Source organism: Balaenoptera physalus (assembly GCF_965194825.1).
Source record: "Balaenoptera physalus genome assembly, chromosome: 1".
Classification (NCBI taxonomy): Eukaryota; Metazoa; Chordata; class Mammalia; order Artiodactyla; family Balaenopteridae; genus Balaenoptera; species Balaenoptera physalus.
In genome coordinates, this window is record NC_138882.1 from 46,321,240 (window position 1) to 46,347,620 (window position 26,381).

Below are 26,381 nucleotides of genomic sequence, written 5' to 3' on the forward strand. Positions count from 1 at the left end.
CCAAGAAGACAATCCTAAATGTGTATGCCTCTGACTAAAGAGCTTCATAATACATGAAATAAAACAAAGAGAACAGAAAGGAGAAGTAAACAAATCCACAATTACCGTAGGGAATTTCAATACTCCTCTCTCAGTAATCATAGAACAAGTAGACAGATAATTAGTAAGGTTACAGAAGACATGAACAACACTATCAACAAAATTGACCTATTTAAAATTTATGGAATACTCTACCCACAAGAGCAGAATACATTCTTCTTAAGTGCACATAAAATATTCACCAAGTTAGACCTTATTCTTGGCCATAAAACAAAGTTTAACAAATTTAAAAGAATAGAAATCATATAAATTATGTTCTCAAGTCATGACAGAATTAAAGAGCAAATCAATAACAAAAGATAACTGGAAAATTTGAAAATATTTGGAATTAATTGCAACAAATATCTAAATAACTTATGGGTCAAAAAGGAAATTATAAGGAAAATTATAATTTTTTTTTTTTTTTTTTGGCCACGCCACATGGCTCCAGGATCTTAGTTCCCCGACCAGAGAACGAATCCAAACCTGGGCCCCGGCAGTGAAAGCATTAAGTCCTAACCACTGGCCTGCCAGGGAATTCCTGAAAATTATAAAATGTATTAAATTGAATGAAAATAAAAACACAACATATCAAAATTTGTGGAATGCAGCTAAAGCAGTGCTTAAAGGGAAATTGACAGCAGTCTCAAAAAATGATCTAAGCGTCCGCCTTAAGAAACCAGGAAAAGAGCACAAAAGGGGCATGAGAGTATTTTCTGGGGTAATGGAAATATTCTATGTATCAAGAGGGATGTGGGCTACACCAGGGTATCCACTGTCAACACTGTATAGTTAAGATTTGGGCATTTTAATATTATACATTTTCCCTTAAAATATAAAGAACTGTATAAAAATAATCACATAGGGGGACAGGGAGTAGATGGAAATACAGATAATAGAAGAATGGTAGAATCTTGATAATTGTTGTAACTGAGTATTTAGGAGTTTATTAACTCTTCATCACTTTGAAAGTTGTTGAAATTCTTCATAACGAAACTTTTTAAAAATTAAAAATACCATTATTACTTTTTGAAAAACAAATGGAAAGTAAGTATTGAAGTAGAGAGCATAATGGGTCTTAGAGCAGAAAAGGGACAGGAAAAATAACATCACTTGACATCGGATGGTGGCAGAGTAGACAAAGAAAAGAAGACCATACAAGACCTGCTATTTAACTGGATATAGATTACGAAGGAAAGGCAGGAATCAAAAATGACTCCTAGGTTTCTGGCTTTAGCAAATGGGTGGAAGATGGCACTTCTTATTCAGATGGAGAACAGTTTAGAAGGAAAGATCGGGAGTTCATTTTTGGAGACGGTAGGTTCCAGATGTCTATGAGACATCCAAACAGAGATATCAAATAAGTAGATGAATATACTAGTCGAGACTTTAGAAGAGAGATGTGGACTGGAGATATTAACTGGGGGTTGCTGGCCCATATTTAGGATTGTAAATGTGAGTAAAGCACTTAGAATGAGGTATAGTATATAGTGTTTATAGAAGGGTTCTCCTAATCACCGTTATTAATATTAATTATTATAATCATCATCCATTTAAGTAATATAAATGTATCCTCACATTAAGTATGTGTGACTTAACACAGTATGATTATCACAATTTATAGGAAAAAATAAAAATAAAAAACAGGCTCGCCTGATGATATCAGTTAAAAGTAGTCTGACTACAAATTTTCATTTCACTAAAAACTGTTACATCTTTTAATTCCAAAACAGTGACTGCAGAAATAATGGAGAACTGATAAAATCTCACGAATTTAATTTTCATTCTAAGTTGAACTAAAAAAATAACAATTATATAAAAATTATCTCTCAATTTTAGTTTATCTCAAATTCAAAATGATTAACATATTACTAATTCTATTTCAGCCTTCAACAAACTCCAACATGATATATTATGTCCTAGATTAAAAACTAATTTGAAACTAGAGATAGAAATCTCTAATATTTCCTTTAATATAAAAAAATAACATTATCTTTGAACACAGCTAAAATGATAATTGACCAAGCCCCCTTACAAGAAAAATCTTATGGCTATTCATTTCTATAATCACTCCATTTCAGAGAACTTAGGCATGATCATGAAACTGTAAAAAGTCCATTTTTCAGTGAATACAATTCAGACTAAAACTGCAAATTAAAATTGCTCTTATCAGTTCCTTTAAAGCCTTTTCTCATACATGATGAATACAATTTTGCTTAACATTATGATACTTTTACCTTAGAACTAAGTTATGAATACATTAGTTGGGAATGGAGGAATGGAATGAGGAAGGGAGAAGGAGGAAAAAACTCTTATTGAGATAATTTTATGTGCTAGGCTCTCTTCTAAGTCATTTATATATTTTTTCTGACTAAATACTCACAATAACCTTATAAAGACAGGTATTATTATCCTCCCTATATTTTACACATGAGGAAACATTAAGCAACTTTCCAATGTCACAAAGCTGATTAAGTGGTAGATCCAAAATTCCAACTCTAACTCTATCACAGGCATCAAGGATATAACTGCAACATAACTTAGCCCTTCTCCACAAATTAATTAATTAGTTAATTAACTCTACTGCCTGCCTCATGACCAAAAATGTCAGATTTTTATTTCTATTTTTTTGGGATGTTAAATTGACTTTCCCTGCTTTTTCAAAAGTTTTCTAAATATCATATAACTTAAGTTGAAATGAAACCATGAGATTCAAATCTCATTCTTCTATAGCTTGCACATCATAAGAATGTGAGATATAACTGAATATACTTACTGGCAGATTTAGAAAAGTATGTATGTTTTTCATCTTGGTATGGGGGACACAGTATGATTTTTAAAAATTCTTTAATATAAGTCGCTATTTTTTTTAAAAAAGTAAAATGATCATGAAACTCACGTGCACAAAATAACAAGAGAACAAGGGAATAATTCTTGGTACTGAAGACAGCATTTTAATACACGATCATCATTGTTCTCATCGCTCAATCCATCTGCAAATTTAGTAAAAGCAACAATCAATAAGCACACTAAAAATCTGGGAACTGTATGAATAATCTAGGCCATATTTACAAATCAAATCATCTAAAAGAAAGAAAACTTTTTAAATAAGAAGAGGAAGATAAGACACAACAAAAACAATGCCTTGAAAATTCTGGATCTAGAATTCAGGCAGCATATAGTTGTGGGTTTAATAAATTGATTAGTTTGCTACTATCAGTAAAATGGAATAGGATATGCCTATTAATAAACCCAACGGAAAAAATCTGATCAGTAGGTTAAATGCCATATTAGAAACCAAAAGCTACAAATCTAGTCTCAGTTCAGTCACTTAGTGACTTAACATAAGTAAATTATATGATTACATCATGCTTAAAGTTAGCAACTTAAAAGAGGTCTGTAAAATTATAAGCAACTGTTCTGCCAGCAACAGAACCACTTTCATGTGTCTGCTTTTTCTTAAACTCTAAGCAATAACATTTAGAGAGAGATGTACAGGAGAAGGCAACACAGGCGCTAGGCAGAGAATACAAAAAGTAATTTCTAACAAATGCTAATATGTGGCTGACAGAGTGTCCTCTAGCATTCTCAAGCCCTAAAGCATGTAGTAAGTTTGTTTTTTTTGTGAAAATAATGTAATGTGTAGGAATAGGACCAAAGACAGCATTTCTTATAAGTCCTTACACTACCTGCCTCAGAACTCCCTGGGGTACTTACCCAGACCCATTTCTGGATAAGAATCTTTGGAGCCTGGACCCAAAGATTGATTTAAGCCCTTGACAACTCTCTTACACACTGAAATTCAAGATGTACTGAACAATGAGCCTCAACTTTGTTCCCAGATTATAACCTTTTTTCCCCTCAACTTTCAGCCTACAGTTACTTAGTCCTCTAAACTTTCAAATTAGAAAATTCATTCATGCATTCAATAAATATTTATATAGGGTCTAATTTGCACCAGGTGCCTATGCTAGGTAATTGGACATTCAAAAGACAAGCTCTTTGGAGTCTCACAATCTCATGGTGAAATCTAGACAGAACTCAACTGATCTCACAGCATGAGCCTTAGGAAGAAGTGATTCAGTTCTTTAATCAGACAACCAGCCAGACAGACAGACATATATTATAGCAGCCAATTTTCCTTCTTTTAGCTCACAGAGTAAATACCACAATAATGCAAAATGGGCAGCTCAAAATCCCTGGTTAACTTTAGTAATTCAATTTGACCCAAAAAAGGGTGTTTAAAGGCAACAGTACATGCTCTAAAGGTATCAAAGTTCAAGATTACCTGTTCTGTCATTTTTTCTAGGACACATGGGCCTGGAAGATATACCTAAAACTACAAGAATATTCATGAAATATTTTATCAACAAATATTTTTGAGCACCTGCTCAGGTACTATTCAAAAGTGAACAAAACAGACTCTGAAAACAGACTGATCTGGGTTTGAATCCCTGCTTTCCCACATACTGGACATGTAATAATGGACAAACTGCTTAACAGGATGATTAAATGAGAAAATTCATATGAAACACTTGCCCAATATATGCTTATATCATGTGTTCCTTAAGTAGCATATATCTATTACTTAAGACTCAGCTTAAATGGCACTTCAACAGCAACGACCTCTACTCACATTCAACACCAAAATAAATTCTGTATGAATTATAGTTAATATGATTTTTAACATTTAATAGAACTAAAGCTTCTCAACAGCAGGCCTTGTATGTCTCATTCACTGCTGCAGCTTCAACACTTAGAAGTGTCTGGTACAAATATTTGGCAGATAAATGATTCAACAAAAATATAATAAAAGAAAATATAAAAATGATGGAACAAACGTCTCACGTGGGAGGTGTCAGATAACTTTATTTTTGCTTTTAATTATTTTTACCTAATTATAAAAATAAAATAATTATAGAAAATCTGGAAAATTCAGCAAATATTAAGAAAACTAAAATAACTCATAATTCCATCAGCTCAGTATTACCAATATCCACCATCTATAAGTATATATGCATAATCTAAGAAATTTGGGATTGTACTTCATATTCTTTTAAATCCTATTTTTGTTTTTTATTCTTTTTGCAAGTTAAAGTGAGTCTATTAGTGTCAGCCCTAATCCAATAGGACTTTGTATTCTTATTAAAAAGGGGAAGGGCTTCCCTGGTGGCGCAGTGGTTGAGAGTCCGCCTGCCAATGCAGGGCACACAGGTTCGAGCCCAGGTCTGGGAAGATCCCACATGCCGCGGAGCAACTAGGCCCGTGAGCCACAATTACTGAGCCTGCGCATCTGGAGCCTGTGCTCCACAACAAGAGAGGCCGCGACAGTGAGAGGCCCGTGCACCGCGATGAAGAGTGGCCCCTGCTCGCCACAACTAGAGAAAGCCCTCGCACAGAAACGAAGACCCAACACAGCCAAAAATAAATAAATAAATAAATTTAAAAAAAAAAAAAAGGGGGAAATTTGGAGACAGACGTGCACAGAGAGAAGACTATGTGAAGAGACACAGGGAGAAGATGGCCATCTATAAGACAAGAAGAGCAGTTTGGAACAGATCTTTCTCTCAAAGCCCTCAGAAGGAAACAACCCTGCTGACACACTGATTTTAGACTTCTAGCCTTCAGAACTGAGACAAATTTCTAAGTGGTTTTTTGTATTAATTTTTTATAGATTCCATATATAAGTGATGTCATATGATATTTGTCTTTCTCTGTCTAACTTAATCTAAGAAATTTGGGATTGCACTTTATATTCTTTTAAATCTTATTTTAATATCACACGTCATTAACATTTTTCAAAATACAATATTCTCTCATATGGCTACATCATTATACATAACTTCTCCAATTGTTAGACAGATTGTTTCCAATTTTTTTGCTGCATAAATCATGCTGTGATGAACATTATTTATATAAATCACTGTGAGCATCTCTGATTATTTCTTTAAAATCATTTCTAGAAAGAGAACCATCTCTTTTGGCTTCTTAATACACACTAATAAATTGCTCTCCTGAAAAGTTACTAATTCATATTCCCAGTGCACTGAGCACTGTGTCCCTATCAAGTGCTGGGAAGGAGTAGCTTTCTAAACATAGAAACAATAAAAGAAAACAAGGAAGGAAAAAGTGAAAGATATAAACTAAAACTTTATACATAAGAAATTAACAATATTAAAAACAGCAAACAGACAGGAAAATATTGCCTTGAACAAAGGACTGACTAGTTGTACTTCTTCTTTTGTGAATTACCTATTAATAATCTATGTCCATTTAGGGGAAAGGGATTTCTAGTTTTTCTAATCAATCTGTATAACCTTCCCATGTAAAAGGACACAAAAGAATTATCGCCTATTCCAGACCATAAATCATTAAGTAATATATTACCTCAACCAATCTTCACAACCATTTTTTTCAGGGGGAGGTCATTTCCCCCCATTTCATTTACTCAGTTTCCTCACCTTTAACTTTCCCTAGGTCAGCTTATAAACCCAGGTCAATCACATTTCAAATCCTAGTCTCTTCTCACCATAATTCATACTACATCAAATAAACACAATTTTGAAAAGAGTAAGGACAACACTAAAATTATGGTCAACTAAGGCTATTTTAACATGGACTATCTGCATTCAATTTGTGGCATTTTTCTTTTTTTTAATGGAAAATGCTTGTCTAAAAAAATACATTGTTATAATACTGTGATTACATAAAAGAAAATAATACAGCAAGATAAGCAATTATTAGAGTTAGTGGCAAATGTGCTCGACAGATGTAAAGTGTAAAGACTGTTTTGTTCTTGCTTTTCTCCAAGCAAGTACTTTAATTTCACTCAATAATCCTGAATTAAGTTTTTTCATAAGAATTTCAATTTACCATTAGAATACAAAATATAATTTTATTATGATAAGAATGACTAAGGATATTTCTAAAGGATATCATAAAATCACTATCAACAGAATAAATGTATTGAGTACATTAGATTTTATATAAAGAATGTTTTAAATAATCAGTTTGATAGATAACAATGAAACACATAAAGGATTTATCTGACAGACAATTACACAAATAATCTATCTACAACCTTATAACTAAAAGTGCAATTTAACAAAACAAAGATCAAATAATACCAATTTAAGCTTTAAAGTGAAATATGGATTTCAAGGAAGACCCAGAAATTGAAGCAGCACAGAAGTTTGAGACCACTACTATGATTTATCCTCCTTAATAACCCAAAAAGCATAGACTGAAGAAGTCAAAGTATCGAAAAAGCACATAAAAATGGAAAAATCAAAAGAAACATAACAAGCATCTATAAATAATAAATGTGGCCAAAACATCTATTCTAAAATTAGCTCTTCTAAAATAAGTCTCAAAGTCAATCTATTGAAGGGATAGATATTCCATTTAGGACAAGTTCTTAACATCTCTATGTCTCAATTTCCTCATCAATAAAATGGATCTAATAAGAATTTATCTTCCACAAGTACTATAAGGTTTGAATGAGATATTAGCTGTAAAGCACTTAGAAAAGGGTCTGGAGAGTAATGGCCATGTAAGTGTTGATAACTATTATCATCATCTATACAATTATATAATAAAACACAATTTGTATCAACTAACAAAGAAAAACAATAAAAGGTTAAGAGTAAAAAAAAATTCCCACCTCTTCTTAAGGATTGGGGCTTTACTGAAATGATGGTTTAGATCAGGGGTTTTGTTAACTGCGTGGCTGTTGTTTTAAAAAGTCCTATCTGTTAGCAACACACACCAAAGTACTACAGGCGTTCCAGGAGTTGGGGGAGAAGGGGAAAAAGAAATGAGAGAACAAACAAGAATGACAAAATGTTGAGAATCACTGAAAATGAGTGAGAGGTACATAGGGATTCATTATATTATATTATATTATATTATATTATATTATATTATATTATATTTTTCTACTGCATTTGAAAGTTTTCATAACGGAAAGTAAAAAAAAAAAAAAAAGACCATCTAAGGTGTTCAATTTAATATAATGTGTTTTTAATTCTAATATTTTTAATATTTTCTTAACTCTAATAAGTGATTTTTTTTTAGTGGTTTCCTTTAAAAGCTCTTAAACAGCACACGATGTTCCTACTCAAAATGCATAAGCATTGTATTTGGAATATACTAAGAGCTAATAAATATTTGTAAAGGGAATAAATAAAGGAATTAATGGGAGAGGCCCTTTTTCTTCAAAGATTTAAGACTAAACAGCTATGCCAAAAGCCTTCTCAGGGTTAATTTCATGATTAGATTCATCTAAAGATGAATTCTTTCATATCCTATGGTGAATATGGATACAGTAGACAACATAAATCCATATTTAAAATAATATAAATCTACATATACAAATATTTCTGAGTTGGAAAGAAACAAATTTTTAAAGAATGAAATATATCCTCTAAATGTATGTATAAACTCTGCAGAGGCAACAGTGTTGCTTTACACACAGATCTTTTTCCAAATAGTTATATAAAACATGAAGAACAATGGGTGGGATAGGGAGGGTGGGAGGGAGACGCAAGTGGGAGGAGATATGGGGATATATGCATATGTATAGCTGATTCACTTTGTTAGAAAGCAGAAACTAGCACACCATTGTAAAGCAATTATACTCCAATAAAGATGTTAAAAAATAATAAAAAAATAAAAAATAAAATAAAAACATGAAGAACATACTTAGGTTCTAAGATTTTTAAATGACTAAAAAAAACAAAACTAATATGGAAAAAAAATCAGGAGAAAATCTATAGACCTCTATAATAAAAATACCTCCTTATTACAGGTTCTGACAAACCAGAGGTAAACAGTGCCTGCCTCTGCATTATATTAACTGCATGCAGTAATGATTAGAAACATAGATCACTTACTGGCCTCATCACTCAACATGGTATTTTAAAAAAAGAATCCAAAGTACTGTAATATAGACAACTATGCATACAGAACTATACAGTCGCTCTCTGTGAAATATGGACATAACCTAAGAAGGTCTAGGAGAAGCAGAAAAATAAAAATCAAAGGCCTCCAAACCAAGCCTAACAGAATATGCCAAAGCATCACTATGCCCTGCCATTTCACACTGTAATACTGTTAATTTTTTTTAAAGTTCTGCACCATTTCCCTTCATTAATGAGTCAGCATCCAAACAAATCTTAATCAGGAAGCAGCCTGAGAGAACAATACTTACAAAGTTTTTGAGATGCAAGTTGTATTGATTGACCCCATAGCTTTCTATCTTGATTTTTGAGACTGTCATTGATGAAATGAACTGCAGGTATAGCTTTGTGCTTGGCACGTTTCAGTAATTTTCCTGCCTTCATACGATCCAGCTCTTGCACAACAACCCAGGGAATTATTAACACAAGCCTGTCAAAGCCTAAAAAATAAGATTTCTTAGAAGTCAACAAATATGTATTGAGCTACTAAATCAAACTGCTATAGGAGAATTAAAAGTTTTAAAGAAATTCACAATCTAAATGAAGAGATAATACATAAAAATAGGAACTAAAATCAGATATAAATGTCAAGAGAATGTTACAAAAATAAATACTACTGGAAATCAAAGAAGAGTAAGTTTAGAAGCTAGGTTAACCTGTAAAGGCTCTGTTTTCTTTTTTTAAACTTAAGTTGATTATACTTCATATATATAAACACACACATACTTAATAGCATATCCAAATGGAAATAAGTTTGTGGGGGGGCGGGGGAAACCCACATCACTGTTAATATAAAGTATCAACTCAGATAAGAAAATCAGAATCGGTAAATGTGTTTTATAAATACCTTGGATTTCTGTTGTCTTCAAAATTCTAACAAATTTGAGATGATTCATCAGTATATTTGTGTCAACAACAATTAAAAGCTTTTTGTCTGAAGCAGTATTTGCTAGAGAAAAAGAGCAAAGTGAGGATTTCATGACATTTGATAACACACTTGTATAATAACTACAATTTTGATATCATAGAACTTTGATAGCATTCTTAAGGCAGTACTTTAGACAATAAAAACAAAAATGCATTTACTCCAATTCTTAAGAGAAAGAACAGTAATCAGTGTTTAATTATCTACCAGTAGAATATTGTATATTGCTTAAGGGTGGATTTTTAAATCATAAATTAACTTGCACCAGCAGTAACTATGTTGCCAAACCCTGTACTTGATCACTGGTAGTTAAGTACTTAGGAATCATAAGCTAATTTTAATGTACTCTGAAATATAACTGAAAAGACAAATGTGTAAAAGAAAGAAAAAAGATAATACTAGCACTGTTATTTCATAGGGTCATGTGAGGAACAGATAAGTTGATGCATAGGAAAACACTTAATAAATTGAAAAATGCAATGTGAATGTAACATAGCATTACTATTTTTACAAATACAATTCAAAACAGTATACTAACATATTTTGGGTAGTATCTATCATTATCTTCTCCAAGGAGTGAGAATAATCACAATTTTACTATATAAATAAGAAATCCATGAATATAATACCTTTGAGCAATTTGCATTATTTCTGATCAGTGCTTTACAAAGCTGAAATTGTTAAAAGTTATGATTAAGAGCAAAAATAAAAGACAGCTCATAACTCTGATTACTGCCCCTTGGCAAAAGGAGAAAGAGAAAATATGTCTAACTGCCTAATAATGTGAGATATATAAAGCAAATGATGATAAGACAAATCTTAGACCGGATTCCTATAGCTAAAAGAAATATACTTTATTATTTCGAATAAGCACATTTTAACATTTTTCCTCTAAATATTATAAAAATTGAATGTCGGCACATTAATTCTTAAGAAAACATAGGAGATCATAAAACTGTCATATGTATATAGGATATACCAGAAGAGGAATGTACATCATCTTCCACCAAGTCAATCTCCATACTTGTTAACTCTCCAGAAGGTGGAACCACAGGTAAATCTACACTTTTTCCCATACGTGCAGCGTGAAGCTCTTCTACTATCTGCATCTAAATTGCAAAAGACCCGCAGTAAAATATTTTGAATTATTTTCTCTGCAGATTAATAAGAGAAGAAAGCAATTAATTCTTAATTAATTCACTTAATATGAGATAGTTTGCGGAAAGAAAAAAATTTACAAATATATGAAAGCCACATGATAAAAGAATACAGATTTATAAACATACACAAGGTTTCTAATATAGCTCTTCTCTTCTTACTTTATTATTTCTGCAACCTCAGGCAAGCATATTATTTAACAACCATGGGTCTCAGTTTACCTACACAATAGGAATATTAAATATCTGTATCCTTTTAGTATTTTTTGTAAGGATTAAATGAAATAATGTGAAGAACCTCACACAGAGCCCAGTACAAAACAGACTTCCAAAATAAGTTAATTCTCATTCCCATTCTCACTTCGAAGTATTTTAGGAGCCAAATATGTTTTTATCTGGATGACAAGCACCTTTCCTAAGATTTCTAAGATTGTTTATGAACCATCAAAAACTGAAATCCAGATCTTAATACCCTTCTCACTTCAGGGAAGTAGTTCCCTGATGTATTCTGATGCAAAGAAATTAAAGTATAATCTCACTTTAGAGCAGAGGTGAGAAATCTTTCTTCTATCAAGGGGCACTGACCCAAAAGACATAAAAGTATAACTGTCACAAATAAAAAGCAATCAGTATGGTTTTAAAGTCTCCTTTAAATAGAAAAACACAAAGTGTTCTATGAATCTAATTTTAATTTAGAAGCAGGGAAGATAAAATTGTATGCAATAATTCTATGAGGTTCAACCAGGAGATTCTAGCTGAGAAATGAAGCAACAGGTAAAAAATCAATATGTATGTGCCCTCATTTTCATTGAACAAATGTTCATCTTGTTGCTAATTAGAAAAATGAGGCAAAACATGTTAATATCATACTGCATTTTGGCAAGCCAAGGCATAAGCATGAAAAAACATAACATTAATTTAAAATTCATGTAACTTGTGGGCCACAGGCTCCATGCTCTTTATTCAAACCAGATTAGAGGTTATTAGAAAAAAAGGCCAAAAGGTGATAAAGTAAATGTAAATACTTCTCCAAATAGTTTTTCATGGCTTCATAAAAACTTATATATTGAATTAAGCAGAGACATCACTGTTATTTTCATACTATCAAGGTTTTTATACTCATTATATTTTATTTAAATAGGAACCCTTTGACTTAATTTCATTAAAAATATTCAAAGTAAATAAATACATCAGTAACCTCTTGATCTGTATCTTGAATACTTTCAAGTGACACTGAAGAACATGGTGCTTCAAAACTCTGAAATGAAAAGTAATTTTATTAGTTACGAAGCATATACCTAGAGTAAGGTTTTTCAACCTTGGCACTACTGACATTTGGGATCAGGTAATTCTTTGTTTTGGGGGCTATCCTATGCGTTGTAGGATGTTTAGAAGTATCTCTTCCCTCTACCCACTAGATACCTACCCGCTCCCAACCTTGACAACCAAAAATGTCTCCATTCCTTTGCCCAAGCAATTTCTGTGGAGTAATAGAGATAAAATCTGATTGTAAATGGAGTTGAAGAGAAAAGGATTTATACTTCAGTTTAAATACAAGTAAACTATGTTGTGTGGGGGTACATACTTAAACAGTCACAATAAAAAGAAAAACAATGAACTGAAAAAAAAAATGTCTCCATCAAGTCAGTTGCCAAATGCCCCCCTAAGAGGCAAAACTGCCCCCAGACGAAAAATTGCCCCTAGAATAGAAAAGCCTCATTCTATTAAGTTATGAAACATAGCAGAAATTCTTTAGGGTTTACTCATCTATATATACACATTCTTAAAAATACTCCTTTTCTAGGATAAAACATGTCACCCTAAGAAACAGAACAACCATGGCAAAAGTAAAAAGAGCTGGCCTTTGGTGGTGGGAAATTTTTATCCAGGAGTAAATGAGCCATTTATAAAAGTGACATGACAAAACAAAGGGAACTTGAAGATTATTATATGGCTGAGGGAGGAAAAGCTGAAAAATGTTATCATTTATGGGTGTTTTATTTTTTGTCTCCTAGCAAAGATTGAAAATCTCAATTTTTCACTGGCACTTTTGGTGAGTGGATGAGACTTACTCAACCATACATACAGGTGACAAGAAACTCAGCAAAAGCCACTACTGAACCAAATCATCTTCTAAGAATTCTCCAAGCACCAAACTCACCAAACTTGTATTTTACAAGACACTGTATAAAAATTAGACCCTCTTTAAACAAGTGTATCATATGTTGCTTTATTGGGAATTCAGCTTCTACCCAAACTACCCAACATCAATCTTCACCTGATACAACACCACGTACATCACACACATAGGCCCATTATAGCTTTACTATTCCATGACCCTGGGTTTTATAATGCCTTTTCCACCTGACTAAATCTCACTAGAGCTTTAGGTTCTTTTCAGCTAAGGAGTGCCAACCAAGCTAGAGATTATTATAGAACTTCCTGCAACTCCTGACATTTGAAGTCTTTTCATTCTTTTACTACTACCCTTCACTCTCTTTGACCACAGGTCACTTTCAGTGATTTCAATAAATTTTCTGTTACCTCCAAATCCAGAAAAGTTCGTGTCAGTTTTCCTGGAAAACCTCCTCCTTATTATAAAAGAAAGTCTTAGTGGGTGTTAAATGTTTGCCTTCCCCTACCATACTTTATTAAATACATGGACCGGGATAAAGCCTTCCCTGGAGATGACAAAAGGGAATAACAATAATGATGGTATAAATGGTTTTATCTGCTAGAGTGATTCCAAACTAAAAACCTGATTATACTGCTTCCTTGATTACATTTCAATGGCTCTGTACTATCTACAAGATAAAAAACAATCTTTCCCATGAGAGACAAAGAAATCCATTTTCTGGACCCTCGCTTCCTCTCCAACTTCCTCTTCTATAGATTCTCTACACATCTCAACTCAAGTCAAAATGAACAACTTAAGTGCCCACGTAGGGTCTTGCCATGCAATTTCATAACTCTGGGCCGTTACACAACTGATCCTCTCCCCTGACAGGACAACACTTCTATTCTTTGCTCTACACATTTTTCAATACCAAGCTTAAGAATCCCCACCTTAATAAGCCCTTCCTTAACTCACTCCCAAATTTATACTAATACCAGCCAAATTCCTAGGGCTCTAATATTTACTTCACTGTATTTGCAATTGTATTTGTTTACTAATCTACCTCCCTGGGAACTTCTTGAGGGTAAAAAGCATCTTATTCATCTCTAAATCCCTAGAACCTAACACATAATAGGTATCTTTAATTAATGTTTGATAAACTGATGAATCTCTACCCCACAGACTCATAAGAATTAAGTGGGATACCGTTTATAAAAGTGGCCTATAAACCACAAATCTCTAGAACATTAGTTAGCAATGGTGAGGGGAGGGTGCAAACTGAGAAGGGTCTGTATCAAAGGACTGTAAAACCTAAGAAACAAAATAAGTCACTTTCTCCTAGGAAAGCATAACAGGATTACTAAATCCAGAAAATACAGTTATTTCTTTGTAAGGTACACTCATTATTTTAGGAAGATAATTATCTACTGAGGAATTTATGAGGAAAACAAAACAACAAATATAATATTAAGATGATTAGCTACTGTCAATAATATGCTAACGATAATATATTCAAGATAAGAACAATATTTACTTGCTGCTCCTGTGTCTACATGACTTTGAGTCAGATAAGACTGCTATCAAAGGAATATAAAGAGTTTTAATTCCAACAACTGAAAAGTAATCATGCAAAAATTGCTTCCCCTACAACTTAATATTCATGCTATGCATCTCTTTTGGTTTGTGTAGTAATTCTACAGAGAGCAAAAAAACCTATAAGATGCAGTGCAGGGATTTCTCATACTGTTCCTCAGATGTACAGCACGAGGGGAACACCAAACAATGATACAAAGATGTCTGTTAAACATACTGGAAAATTCAGATTCCTTGCTTGCATGCTACTCTACAGAACTGGTTATAGAGCACAAGAAGAAAACTGTAGCTTTCCTTTGAGAAAGCAATAAAAAGAACAAACTCAATTTTTTCCTTCTTTGGAGTCCTTCAAGTTCAGTGAACAAAGAGTACTCTCTCTCAAGCTCTTCTGGCCTCCCCAGTTACAACCCCTCCATTTTTCAAAGGAAGTATCTTATACTACACTCTGTAGTCTTGATTCCTAAAGTAGGTAGGCTCCACCACCGCCTGTTTTTAAGCAGTCTCTAAATTTCAGAACTTCTGAAGTTCCAAAGTTCTAAAAGTTGTCTTAAAGGTATCAATAAATAATGTTATTTGCCATAGAAACAAGGCTGTAGCAATTAGGTTCTCAAATTAGTCCACAAAATGCTGACTTATTACATAATTTAGAAGCAAAACAAGGTATGCCAAGCCTTCTAGCCTGGATCTCTGTACACATAGCTCCCTTTGCCTGGAACATCCCTGCTTCTCCCATCTCACTCCACCTTGTCTGCACCTGAATAACTCCTATTCAATCCTCAGTTCTCAGTTTACTTGTTATTCCCTCCAGTAAACCTTCCTGAATTAATCCCTCCATGGCGCACCAAGGCCATGTTAATCCCCTGCTGTGTATTCCCATATTAGGTGATAAGTACTGATCAGACCTTAGGTGTCTGTTTCTGTGTCTCCTCATATTAAGTGAGTCTCTGAAAACAAAGACAGTGATTGTGGTGCCTGGCATATAGGGCATTCAAAAAATAATTTGTTATACGAATAGCTATTTGGAATAATAACCCCTGGATGTTCTATAGTTCCTGGAGTTAGAGAAGAGCCTAAGACTGTCACAGTGCTATTCTGATAGAACAATCTATAATGGCTTCTTTCTATATTTTTACACATTCCCTCCTATTTTGGATCCTTGATACTTGCCAGGATAGCTTCCTAAGGAAGTTGGAATTATCGTGGTAAAATAAAAGAATCAATATTATCTTCCTGACTAAATAGAATCAGCTCTGTATGATCATTATCTATAATAGAAACAACACAAACCTAAGTATATTAAAACTCTTTGCTAAAGACTATATTCATTTTGCACTACCTTACCTGGGTTAGGATTTCACTAGAACTTGAATCATTACTTCCTTGATGCTCATGATATTTTCCTTCCCACTCACGAACAGTCTGCTTATACGTGGAATCTGAAAATAAATGTTCACTTTTGTGCCTTGTCAAATTTAACGAAACCTGGGAGCCTTCCAGGCATTCTTTTTTCTCCTGCTTAGTCTTTAACTTGTTAGAATCTAAACTGAAGACATTTTCTTCTACAAGCTTCTGGAGGGTTTCACGGGATTCTCCTAGGATTTTGAAATTGATCTTTCTTCTTTTAGATTCGAGGGGTTCCTTAATTATCTTGTTGGACTTATAATCCTGAGAAAATTGGATTCTCTTGCATTTCTCCAAAACATATTTTTCAGAACTGTCTCTAAATTTTTTGTACCTTTCTTTCTTGAGTTCCTTCATCTTCTCCCTCTGAGCAAGTAAATGAGGCCATTTTTTTTCACTTGCCTGGCCTTCAGCTTTAGGTCTCACATCTTTGGCAATCTTAGGACTGCTAAAGTTTTTAATTCCATGGTCCAGCTCACTCTTAACATTTGTCAATTTAATATCTTTAACTTTAAAATCTACACATTTACTTATACCTTTTCTAGTTCCATTTGAAGAAGGACTCTGAGAAATAATTTGATTATCATTTGAGTATGATGTTTCTTGGAGTTTAACAAGTCCTTGGGATGAAGAACTAAGTTTTGGTCTCTTTCTTGGAGTGTCAGTTTCTACATTCAGTCTGTAAAGCAGCACAGAAAACTAGGTTACATTACAATAGTACATGATAATATGTAATACTGCACTGTATCATTTTAGTTAGGAAATGAAAGAACTGGCCTGATAGGAACTTCATAAAAAGTAAGAAACGGCTACATTAAGAATGAAGTGGAAAGGATTACTCAACAAACAGTATTGGAATAACTGGTTTGCTATTTGGAAAAAAACACCACAAACGTACAGCTTTATATAATACCAGATGGTATAATTTCAAACAGATTAAACACTTAAGTGCAAAATAATTATTTCCATAACTGCTCTACTTCATATTAAATACTTAAAAACCATAGGGGAAAAAGGGAATATTTATCTGATTTCTTAATAGAGAACTTCCTAAACGTAATAGCAGTGGGAAAAATCACAAAGGAAAACAGTAAACGTAAATGACTATTTACTTTAAAACTTTAGCATATTAAAAAATAATAAAATTAAAAGAGCTTGGAAATGGTATTTACTACATATGTGACAGCTTATTAGCCTTAGTAAATAAAAAGCTCATCAAAAAGTACTAAGACTCTAAACAAACATATGGACACCAAGGAGGGAAAGTGGCGGGGCAGGGGTAGTGGTGGGATGAATTCGGAGATTGGGATTGACATATATACATTAATATATATAAAATGGGTAACTAATAAGAACCTGCTGTATAAAAAAATAAATAAAATAAAATTCAAAAAAAAAAGTACTAAGACTCTAGAATAAGGCATAAACAGAAAATTAATGAAAGAGAAAAAGGGAATAGCTAATAAACACTTTGGGGAAAAAAGTCTGACTTCCCTAGAAGTCACAGACATGCTAATTACAACATACCATTTTCTTCTATCAGATTAGCAAAGATTTTTAAATAACATTAAACACCAGCAAGAAATTGTAAAATGGACCCTCTCATATGTTGCTAGTGGAAATGCAAAATGATTTAACAGTTACACAAAGGAATCTGACAATATAATTAAGAATTCTAAAAATGTTCTTATCCTTTGACTTCTTAGTAATTCGCACTTTAGAAATCTATACCAAGGAGGAAAAAAAGCAGAAATGGACTAAAAAATAATAACAGCAAAATATTCAATTCAGGGCTATTTATAAGAGCAAAGAATCAGGTACAAGATAAATGCTAAAATTTTTGAAATGACCAAAAAGCATGTCATTCTATCGAATATGATGGAGTGTCACAGTCATTTCAAATGATGTTTATGAAAAGTTTTCAAAGACATAATGAAACATATTGATATAATATTAAGCAGAGAACAAGTAGGGCACAAATCTGTATACATAATGCAGTCTCAACAGTTTTCTAGCATAGTAAAAAAGCTAGAAAGAAATGTGCTAAAAAGTTTTAGAAGCAGCAATAGCTAGAAGTGATAACATTTTCCTGTTTAATAAAACTAGATATTACTTTGTAGTCAGAAAGAAAGGGGAAAAAAATTCGACGAACCACAATCCATTAATTTATATCAGTAAATCCTTAAGTGCCTTTTAAGCACTTGTCACTCTGCCGGGCACTGGGAGGCAGCGGAGGACATAACAAATACAGTCCGTACCCCCAATTAATTTACCGTCCAGCAGGGGAGAAAGAGATGGTAAATAAGTGACTTCTCAAATAATTAATTATGCAAAAGCAAACTATAAACATCTCAGAGTTTCTATAGGAGTTTCACCTGAGTCTTCATCTGGTTTTACTTTCTTTACTATCTCTTTCTACAAAAAGACTGCCTATCATTATTTATCTGTTAATAAGTAGCAATAAAACAAAACTTTAATAGGACCCTAGCTTGACACTTAATAGTATATAAGACATCAACTGTATCAAAGAAAAATCAGAAAAACAACAAACAAAAGAAAACTTTTGACAGGACCCTGTAGTTCTCTGAGCAGTTTAAAATTCCTATTTTATTTTTTTCTTCACAACAGCCCTGTACTGCATATTTCACAGCAATCTATACACCATGGTCCATATGGTCATAATTAATAAAAACTCAGCATTATAATACCTTTTAAAAGACCAGCAAAATTAAATCTTAAAGTTACCTCTTATCAACTAGTTTTGCAAAATGCTATATTGTGATAATGCAGTGGTATATTTGCAACCCAAAATACTAAAGTTCTGAGATCTTTTTAGACATGTTAGACATATAGCAAATACTTATTTTTTATGAATGACTTAAGCGTAAGCTCAATATCAGCTGAAGCTAAATATCACCATCCTAGATTGAACTCTTGTGATACAAAAATAAATGTGAAATCTTGGCAAAAATTTAATTTTTATAATTAGATTATTTTAAAATTTAGTAACCAAGGTTTTATTTTTATTTTTTTGGCCACGCCACGCAGCATGTGGGGTCTTAGTTCCCCGACCAGGGATCGAACCCATGTCCCCTGCAGTGGAAGCACGGAGTTTTAACCACTGGGCCACCAGGAAAGTCCCAAAATTTAGTAACCAAGGTTTTAAAACATGATATACGGCAAGAAAAATAATTGCTCAACATTACCAGTGGCTAGATTACTCCATCAGCCATCATAATGCACATTTAGGATATTAAATCACATACTTACTTTCAACTTAGGTCAAATGAAGAATAAAGTACTTTTTGGTTAATTCTGCCAATAATGGGTACTGCTGATGGCAATATTACCATCTCTCTAATACTAACTGAGATAAAACTTATCTCCTTTTCAACTCCTGGACTTAAAGATGTGGCCAATGGTTATGATGCAATTTTTATTGAAGAAATCCCACAAACTGTGTGCAACTTGACGAAATGCTTTCTGAATATTTTCAAAAGACTGCTGCCTTTGCTTATATTTTTATTGCTAAAAAATTCATGTATATGTACTTAAACCAAGGATCTGGAATTGTGGTAACAATACAATGTAACTGGCTTTCAGGATGACAAAATTCTCTCTGATTTTCCACCTACATCTCAGCTTCCAATGTTTGCACATCAATTTCGGGACCTTCCCTGTAGTTGAATAGGGAGATCTTTTCGGAAGATGCCATGTATCATAAAGAAATACTTATAACCTTAAGGCAAATAAGTTTGTTTACTGCTCCAGGAAGTAAACAACAACCTCAAATGAATCATTTTCTCTGCAGGCAACCAATGGTCATGAGAAATCCCGCATTACTGATATTGATATCTACTAAGCACCGTGTTACAGCTTTCTTTTGTCCAATCAACGTTTCAAATATATACCACATTGTTTAAATGCACGACAAGGTCGTTCTGAAGTATATTGTATGCCATATACTTTTGTCTTTGACAAAAGAAAATTTCACGAGTTACATCTAAACTACTTCACCAACATCTGAAAGTAAATAATCAGAGATTAACAATAAATCTAGATGCTTTGCACTGTTCATATTACTGATATTGTTACCCTGATTAGATGTGATAATAACTCACACAATAGCATGGTCATTGATCACACCTGGGTTCAGAGATACAGAAATGTCATTGAATAAGACATTCAACTATTCAATGATGCAAGGGCTGAAGCCAAGTAGCAGATTTTGAATAAATACTGATGCCAAGTTGAACTTCATTGCATCCTTAGAATAATTTTGATCCTATTCTCAAAATAATTCAACATTATTTTTTCCTCCTTCCAGAGACTATATGAGTAAGTCCAAGGGGGTAGAGTATATAGATCAGAACTCCATTTACACTCTTATACATGGATATAAAATCAAGGCTAGAAAATGTGCTCTTAAGCAAAAGGTAACTAGTGAAAAATCAGGCAGTGTTTTAGAACTTAAAATTTTTTTTAAAAAAACAGATACTAGTACAAAAGGCATTAAAAATCTGAAAAATTTAGAAAGTGATAGTCAATATAACATGAAATTTGTGACAGAGTATACTTCAACAGATAATAATATAGAGACAAAGATTCACAAAAAAAAGATGATTCAAAAGAAAAACTGAAAAAGAGTCAGAGGCAAGCTGGATTTTTTGATTTTAGCAAACATTAACTGAGCTTGTCAGGGAAGCAGAAGTTTTATTTATAGATTTAATGCCACTTTAATTGTTTTCCTGTAACTCCTTATTTTCAGAGAAACTTTGATCTTACCAACTTTTATCATGCATTATACTTTTTATACTTATTTACCCCCATTAGTTGGCAAGAATTCCTTCCCCACAAAATTCTCTGAATTTTTGATCCAAAGAACACAGAAAACTAAGGAGAAATAATCTCCATTATTCCTAACACTATTCCCCAATTTCTCTAGTTGTAGCCATAACCTGTTTTTAATTAACATGGTTTTAGAACCTTACCAATTCAATAAGTTACATATTCTCTTCATGGGTAATATGCAAAGATAATTTATCCAAAATTATTAAATCAGCCTCATAATCTCTTCCATTACTATATATAATGAAGTTATATATCTTATAAGAGTGCGTCAAAATCAACTTACTTGAGATAAAAATTTACATTTTATTTGAAAGTAGTATTTACATAGCATAGCATTCTGATAGACTTTTCATTTCACTCAACTTTTTCTTAAATTTATACAAATATTAAGAAAATTAATCATAATCTGTGATTTAGCTATAAATATTTGCATGCAAAACAGTACTAAACAAAATAAAGGATTTTGCGAATCTAAGTATTTAGTCTCACAATTCAAAGCTAAAAAAAAGTGAAAATATATCAAGAAAAAGAGAAAACTTACCTTTTCAGTTCTTGTCTTCTTTTTATATTACAGTACAGAATATGTGTATGATCTGATTTCTGAAAAAAAAACGATATCATTTAGGAAATATAAATTGTGCACTGGGGAAGGAGATTGGGAGATGGTATTTTTTCCATACCTATGTGTTAGTGAATAGGTTGACACAATAATTTACTAAAAATCTTTCCAATAAACTTGTGAGACAGCTATTATCATCATCTCCGTTTTACAGATAAAGTACCCAAGGCTCAAACAGAGCAAAAATATCCTCAACGTCACAGAGCAAGTTAGTAGCAGAGCCGTGATCTGAAACCAGATCTGTCCACCCTCTCTATTCTACCACCCTGTCTCTCTATGTATTCTGGGGACAAGAGCTAGGCACAAGAAAAATAATAGAGAAAGAGGGTATAGTCCCTGTCCTAAAGAGTTCAGAGTACAGTAAAAGGATAAAGTAGAAAGAAGTAGAAGGATATGTACAAATAACCTAATATAAAGGACATAAGTGTCAAAGCAGTACAATAAACAGTAAGTTGTAAAAAGAGTTCAAAACCTCAAACACCAAAAGTTGGAATGTACCTAGGAAAAAAAGGTAGACAAAAAATATGCTAAAGATTGAACATATATTGAATAAAGATTAATGGGTAAAAGAAAAAAGGCATTCTCAGTTAAAAATTAGGCATCCTAAGAAGCTGTAGGCTACTGGTATAAATTCAGCAGAGAGAAAATAAACTTGCCTCGCTAGAAGCAGGACTGTTTTGAGGAAGAAAAAAAAGAAAACTGGATAGTTAAGGTGTGACCAAATTTAAGACGGTCCTAAATGATAAACTAAAAAAGTAATAGATTTTTCAACAGAGGAGAAATATGATGAAATCAGTGTTTTAACAAGTTTAATAAAGCAAGAATAAATTGCAACAGCAGTTTCATTACATGAAAACAAATTCTTAAAAACCCAACTCTGCATTCATGGAACTTTCACAACTACCTTCTCTTATTACCTAAAACAACTGTGTAGCTATCCTGATATACACCTAACTCCCACTTGAATATGATGAGTACTTCACAACCACCCATGTACTAGGTTAATGTGTTTGGTCTGCTGTCACTGTTTCAAATCACTTGTGAGACAGTGGAAAGAAATCTGGACTTGGCTCTGTTGCTGCAAATAATTTTGTGTCCTTTGACAAGTCACTTAACTTTCTGAATCTCTATTTCTGAATCTGAAAATGCAAACACTGTGTCTTGGCTATCTCAAAATGAAATTGTAAAGATAAATATAACCATATATGGGGAAAGACCTAAAAACTGTCTAAATTTATATTCATGCAGTCTAATCCCGCATAATAGGGTCTATTAGCACAAAGAAACAAAGAACTTGATAAACGCTTTTTAGTGAGCAGCAGAAAGAAAAAACTGGTTTTCTGTCTATCGGCTATCAAAAAGTAAGAATAATATAAAGAAAAAAATTAATGGAGGGCTTCCTTGGTGGCACAGTGGTTGAGAGTCTGCCTGCCAATGCAGGGGACACGGGTTCGAGCCCTGGTCTGGGAAAATCCCACATGCCGCGGAGCAACTGGGCCCGTGAGCCACAACTACTGAGCCTGAGCGTCTGGAGCCTGTGCTCCACAACAAGAGAGGCTGCGATAGTGAGAGGCCCACGCGCCGCGATGAAGAGTGGCCCCCACTTGCCGCAACTAGAGAAAGCCCTCGCACAGAAACGAAGACCCAACGCAGCCAAAAATAAAAATAATAAATAAATAATAAAAAATTAAAAATTAAAAAAAATAAATAATGGAAAAGTAGTGGGGGAATTTATATCATAAACCTTCTAACTGCACATTAAAACTTAAATATAAATAATTTTTAGAGTTAGTTACAGTATCTAAACACTCACCAGTTTTCTCTTCTCTGATGAAACCGTTATTACAGAACAAGCTGAACTAGTAAAATTTGCTGGGGTTTTTTTCTCTTTCTTATCCTAAGAATGCCATTTGGAAAAAAGGAAAGAAAAGCACAAAATAAAGCACAGCATAAGAGAGCATTATTTCATCACTTATTATAAATCAAGATTCTTTCTACATTAATAATAAATTTCAGAGGAGAACAATGTTTAAGGGCATACAAACATTGGTAAGAGGAAGGAAGACCCAACTAGAAATCAGAAGATGTAGGTGCTCTTGAACTACGGATGAGATGGGATACAGGTGCTACAGCAAAAGGCTGCAGACGACTCAGACAAGGACATTGAGAAGTGGCACTGCCATGGTGGAATTCCGTCTTCCACAAAGCAAAACCATATATCCAGTTATTTTTCAGTGGATCCTGAATTCAACAGACCCAGGACAAACATATTTTGAGTACCTACCATGTATCAAAGACATTATTCTAGACAGTGAGGACAGATTAATGAAAAAACAATAAAAGTCCCTGCCCTCATGGAGGTTAAAAACTAGTGCAGGTATTTACAAATAAGCAAATAATATATTTAGGTGTGTCAGATGATGCTATGGAAAAAAAATAAAACAGAGAAAGGGGTCAGGAAGGGCTGACAGACAAGGGTGAGGCAGTTGCAATTTTAAACAGAGTAGTCAAAAAAGGCCCCACTGGTAAGTTGACATCTGAATAGAGACCTAAAGAAATGAAGGAACAAACCCTGTGGATATCTAGGGAAAATTTTTCAGTTCAAAGGGAGTAACAGCAAGCACAAAGTCCCTGAGGCAGGAATGTGCCTGGCTTATTGGAACAACAACAAGGAAGCCAAGAAGTGGAGAAAGCAAAGAGAGAATGTAATGGAGATGAGATGGGGAGAGTAGTTCACTTTGTCAGCCCCAGCAAGGACTTCAGCATTTTCTCTTAAGTGGAAAACCACAAGAAAATATTGAGCAGAGGAGTGACATGATCTTACATTTTAATAGGATCATTCTGCTGTTATGTCAAGAACACAAGAAGGCAAAGGTGGAAGCAGGGAGATCAATTTAGAAACTATTGAAATAACCTAGGAAAGCAAGTTCATTGCCTGGATCACGGTGATAGACGTAAAGGTCGCAGTCAGACTCTGCTGGTAGAATTTGCTGATAGATGGGATGCAGGTAGAGCATGATGACCAGGGTTCTGGCCCAAGCAACTGAAAGAATGTTATTGCATTACGCTGGGAGAACTGAGGCTGGACACTTGAAAGATTATAGTTTAAGAGGATGAGAAGGAAGCACAAAGGATACCGCCAAGCCTCAGTTTCTTCATCTGTATAACTGGGATAAAAACAATACCTACCTCACAGAGCTGTGAGGAATAAATAAAATAATGCAAGTAAAGAATGAGGAGGGCGGGGCAAGATGGCGGAACAGTAAGACGCGGAGATCACTTTCCTTCCCACAGATACATTAGAAATACATCTACACGTGGAACTGCTCCTACAGAACACCCACTGAATGCTGGCAGAAGACGTCAGACCTCCCAAAAGCCGTGTGGACGAAAGGCTCTTGGTGCTCCAGCCAGGCATCAGGGCTGTGCCTCTGAGGTGGGAGAGCCAACTTCAGGACACTGGTCCACAAGAGGCCTCCCGGCTCCACGTAATACCAAACGGTGAAAATCTCTCAGAGATCTCCATCTCAACATCAAGACCCAGCTTCACTCAATGACCAGCAAGCTACAGTGCTGGACACCCTATGTCAAACAACTAGCAAGACAGGAACACAGCCCCATCCATTAGCAGAGAGGCTGCCTAAAATCATAATAAGGCCACAGACACCCCAAAACACACCACCAGACGTGGACGTGCCCACCAGAAAGACAAGATCCAGCCTCATCCACCAGAACACAAGCACTAGTCCCCTCCACCAGGAAGCCTACACAACCCACTGAACCAACCTTAGCCACTGGGGACAGATACCAAAAACAACGGGAACTACGAACTTGCAGCCTGTGAAAAGGAGACCCCAAACACAGTAAGATAAGCAAAATGAGAAGACAGAAAAACACACAGCAGATGAAGGAGCAGGGTCAAAACACACCAGACCTAACAAATGAAGAGGAAATAGGCAGTCTACCTGAAAAAGAATTCAGAATAATGATAGTAAAGATGATCCAAAATCTTGGAAACAGAATAGACAAAATGCAAGAAACACTTAACAAGGACGTAGAAGAACTAAAGAGGAACCAAGCAACGATGAAAAACACAATAAATGAAATTAAAAATACTCTAGAAGGGATCAAAAGCAGAATAACTGAGGCAGAACGGATAAGTGACCTGGAAGATAAAATAGTGGAAATAACTACTGCAGAGCAGAATAAAGAAAAAAGAATGAAAAGAACTGAGGACAGTCTCAGAGACCTCTGGGACAACATTAAACGCACCAACATTCGAATTACAGGGGTCCCAGAAGAAGAAGAGAAAAAGAAATGGACTGAAAAAAATATTTGAAGAGATTATAGTTGAAAACTTCCCTAATATGGGAAAGGAAATAGTTAATCAAGTCCTGGAAGCACAGAGAGTCCCATACAGGATAAATCCAAGGAGAAACACGCCAAGACATATATTAATCAAACATCAAAAATTAAATATAAAGAAAACATATTAAAAGCAGCAAGGGAAAAACAACAAATAACACACACGGGAATCCCCATAAGGTTAACAGCTGATCTTTCAGCAGAAACTCTGCAAGCCAGAAGGGAGTGGCAGGATATACTTAAAGTGATGAAGGAGAAAAACCTACAACCAAGATTACTCTACCCAGCAAGGAGCTCATTCAGATTTGATGGAGAA

General features: G+C 34.0%; 1 protein-coding gene and 1 pseudogene across 14 annotated transcripts in view; both read right to left on the minus strand.

Annotated features, from left to right (window-relative positions):
- The window catches only part of SWT1 (SWT1 RNA endoribonuclease homolog), a 105,673-nt gene that overhangs the window by 70,599 nt on the left and 8,693 nt on the right, over positions 1-26,381 (minus strand). For 8 of the 13 annotated variants that reach the window (XR_014266780.1, XR_014266781.1, XR_014266782.1 and 5 more), the window contains exons 3-11: positions 23,514-23,597; positions 21,623-21,681; positions 16,171-16,909; positions 12,547-12,600; positions 12,319-12,378; positions 10,943-11,072; positions 9,886-9,987; positions 9,290-9,478; positions 2,978-3,071 (exon numbers count right to left, since the gene is read on the minus strand). Coding sequence is in view for 10 of the 13 variants with exons in the window: in XM_082472829.1 (XP_082328955.1) it covers positions 2,978-3,071; positions 9,290-9,478; positions 9,886-9,987; positions 10,943-11,072; positions 12,319-12,378; positions 12,547-12,600; positions 16,171-16,909; positions 21,623-21,681; positions 23,514-23,597 (1,511 nt within the window). In the remaining 3 variants the exon portion in view is untranslated. The remainder of the gene's footprint in view (positions 1-2,977; positions 3,072-9,289; positions 9,479-9,885; positions 9,988-10,942; positions 11,073-12,318; positions 12,379-12,546; positions 12,601-16,170; positions 16,910-21,622; positions 21,682-23,513; positions 23,598-26,381) is intronic. The other 5 variants (XM_082472825.1, XM_082472826.1, XM_082472831.1 and 2 more) reach the window with 4 other exon arrangements.
- The window catches only part of LOC309666366 (reactive oxygen species modulator 1 pseudogene), a 263,646-nt pseudogene that overhangs the window by 31,289 nt on the left and 205,976 nt on the right, over positions 1-26,381 (minus strand). The gene's annotated exons all lie outside the window — the stretch shown is intronic.